The 2,915-nt window shown below is 38.8% G+C and overlaps 1 protein-coding gene across 2 annotated transcripts in view; it reads right to left on the bottom strand.

Annotated features, from left to right (window-relative positions):
- The window catches only part of atat1 (alpha tubulin acetyltransferase 1), a 14,730-nt gene that overhangs the window by 6,484 nt on the left and 5,331 nt on the right, over positions 1–2,915 (bottom strand). Inside the window, exons 7-8 of one of the 2 annotated variants that reach the window (XM_032534863.1) lie at positions 1,367–1,412; positions 915–960 (exon numbers count right to left, since the gene is read on the bottom strand). In XM_032534863.1, coding sequence (XP_032390754.1) covers positions 915–960; positions 1,367–1,412 — 92 coding nt within the window. The remainder of the gene's footprint in view (positions 1–914; positions 961–1,366; positions 1,413–2,915) is intronic. The other variant, XM_032534864.1, reaches the window with a different exon arrangement.

Genomic DNA, 2,915 nt, shown 5'->3' with positions numbered 1-2,915 from the left:
TTGTTATGAGTTGATACTATAAATAAAATTGAATTGAAATAACGTAGAGTGTAGTCCTACTCTATCTGCAAATTGTCTTGATCTATCTCTTGTGATGATTTTATACTATAAATAAAATTGAATTGAATTGAATAACAAACTATGTTGGATTGCAGGAACCCAGGTTCTATTCAGCCCAAAATAATTTGTTCTGGGAGATGGGTCCAATGGGTCAAACCTAAGGGTGCAAACTATTTTACAGATAGCAATGCAGATTATTTTAAGGGGATTGAAAAATCAAGGGGTGCCATCAATCAAGGAGTGGGTTTGTGAGACGGCCAGGGTGGCATTTAAATTTCATATAAATGGTTTGCCAGATGGATTATACTACTTAATTGGGGAATGTACCTGACCTTTCTGGAGGGCTCCTAAAAAGTTTTGTGCTGACCGGTCACCAATTATTTCTGCATTGCGCCCCTGGGTTGTTACCCAGGTTGTATCTGAATTGTCATGACCAGGGATCAACCCGTGTTTACTTACTTGATTTGAATTGAGAAAATTAGGGTTGAACACTGGTCAGATAACCCTGGTCTGATCCTTGGTCAATGGAGTGAAAGAGGTATTTGAGACATTGGAGGGTCAGGGAACAGGCAGGTATTCTCCCGTAATTCAGGGGGTCTGTGCAGGCTTGAGGTGGTCTACTGGTTTTTGTTCTCTGGGTGTAATATTTGACATGATATGCAATACATGACATATATTATACCTGTAAAGATACAAGTGACGGGAAACTGAAAGTGAGGAAGTGAAACTGGTTGAAAGTTATGAGGAAGAGACCAAGAGCAGCATACATATAACATGGATCTTATTATGAGAAAAAGGAAGGACAACAAGCTGGGGACAAATGAGAAAAGAAATGAGATTATAAAAGTCCTTACAAAAAGCCGTACATCCCCTGATCCGTCAGAGGAGAGGAGGGAGAGCCTGAGAAAGTTTGGTGAAACAAAAGATTTTGGAAGTGGGAAAAGCAAATCAGCACTGTTGGGTTGAGTGCCCCATTTTTAGACTTACAGACTCTAATGAGGGGGATTTTAACCTTCCCTTTATAGATATGTGCAACAAAATAAGAGAATTTCTTTGTGATGCAAAAAGCAAAAATTAAGTTTAAAGATGTAGCATTCAAAATAGGTTATGTAACTGAACTTGATAACATGATTTCACAAAAGTATGTGGGTATAACAAGAATGCCACGGTAAGGGTGTCACGTTTGAAGCCACCCACTTGCCCACGCCTCAATGGTCAAATTACCACGGAGAGAAAAAACAATTACATAACCCCTTTCACAACAGCATATAACAAAGCAGTTGAATTAGAGTAGTGGAAAGATTACCTGATCTGTTGAGGAAGAAGCCCTCATACACCACAAAGTTATTGGCCTGGACAGAATTTTAAAAAAAGACAAGAAAATTAAAATAGCTCATGATAAAGGTTACTGTCAATAATGTTTAAATTCTAGATTAATACATAGGTTATTACACCGTCAGTTTTTGGCGTCCAACAATTATTAAAACAACATGATTGAGATAAAAAAGATTATGATGAAACACGTGGATCTGACCAGACAATCTGATTGGTCAACTAAACATTTAGAAACAAGCTCAAACCAGCATGACAGCACAGCTAGAGCAGTTTGAGCACATCAACCTCATCACAAAAAATATGACCATTTCCATGGTAACATTCCAGAATTAAATCAAAAAATATATTTTTTTTAAATGTAGTAATCATAAAAATAAATCAAGAACCACAGTGGAACACAGAGGAACTTCAACAATTTTATAAAGCGACTAATTTCTGACAATGCGAGACTATCCGCAGACACCTTAGTTACAACACGATTGAGCAAAGCAGCTTTTGTGGTTATAAGTGCCGTATTCATTCAGTTTGGGCTTTTGTTTGTGCTTTCGCCACTCCCTAAAAGCCCAAACTCACTTTAAGCCAGGCTGTGTAATGTTTAGCTCACCTCGAGCCAAGAAGGTGGAAAGAAAGCTTTTAGTCAACAAGAAAGGTAAAAGCAATACGGCTGTTTGGAAACACATTGGTTTCAAGGAGTCCAGCAAGAAACAACAACAAACACTGTGCAAGATTTGGTCTGCACCACATGGCATTATGACCAGGGTGTGATTTTTCAGGGTGTGATTTGTCTACATATCCCAGTCTACTGAATAATTTTTGTCCCCGGTGGAGACAAAATGTGTCCTCCCCCTTAAAGCGACCATTGCGACTTCAGCAAAAAACAATTATTTACCTAAAATAGAAGTTTTTTAAACTAAGAAAAGCACTGTGATGTGAACAGTCTATCAATAGATAGATGATAATAGACAATAGAATGATAAAATCTAAGCAGCAGTTGCTGGTTGACTTCCGGGACACCGGCTACCAGCGGCAGTTGTGTTTAGCCCGCAATAGGTAACTGTGAGCCAGCGACCGCCAGATGACAATCCTTTCAGGGGCCATGGTAGTGGAGTTTAGCCAAAAAAAGTAAGCGTCATGTGGCTATGAAAGTTCACTTTGGGCACCAAAATGACTTAATAAGTTTAGGAAAAAGTAAAGATTTGGATTAAAACACTCTCAAACAAGCATTTGCTGGGTGAAAGTATTCAGCTTTCGCTGCAATGTGAACTCTGCTCTTCTGCTGTATTTTATGTTGACTTATGTTTATGTTAAAAATCTTACATTGCGATATTTCCAGTGTCGCGGCTCTGAACCAAAACGTTAGTTGGGATAGACGGACCCCTTGTTTCTTTAGGCTAACTATATTAGCTTTAGGCTGACTGCTTTCTGCGGGGGGAATTGGCTGGGGGACGTTGTGATAATGTTGTATTAATCAGGTGATTTAGTTTGCGTTTGCAGAGAACATAAAACACTGACTACTGTAG

This window comes from Etheostoma spectabile, chromosome 14, assembly GCF_008692095.1.
Source record: "Etheostoma spectabile isolate EspeVRDwgs_2016 chromosome 14, UIUC_Espe_1.0, whole genome shotgun sequence".
NCBI classification, from domain to species: domain Eukaryota; kingdom Metazoa; phylum Chordata; class Actinopteri; order Perciformes; family Percidae; genus Etheostoma; species Etheostoma spectabile.
The sequence above is the reverse complement of the archived record's forward strand: the minus strand, read 5'-3'. Positions and strand labels throughout refer to the sequence as shown.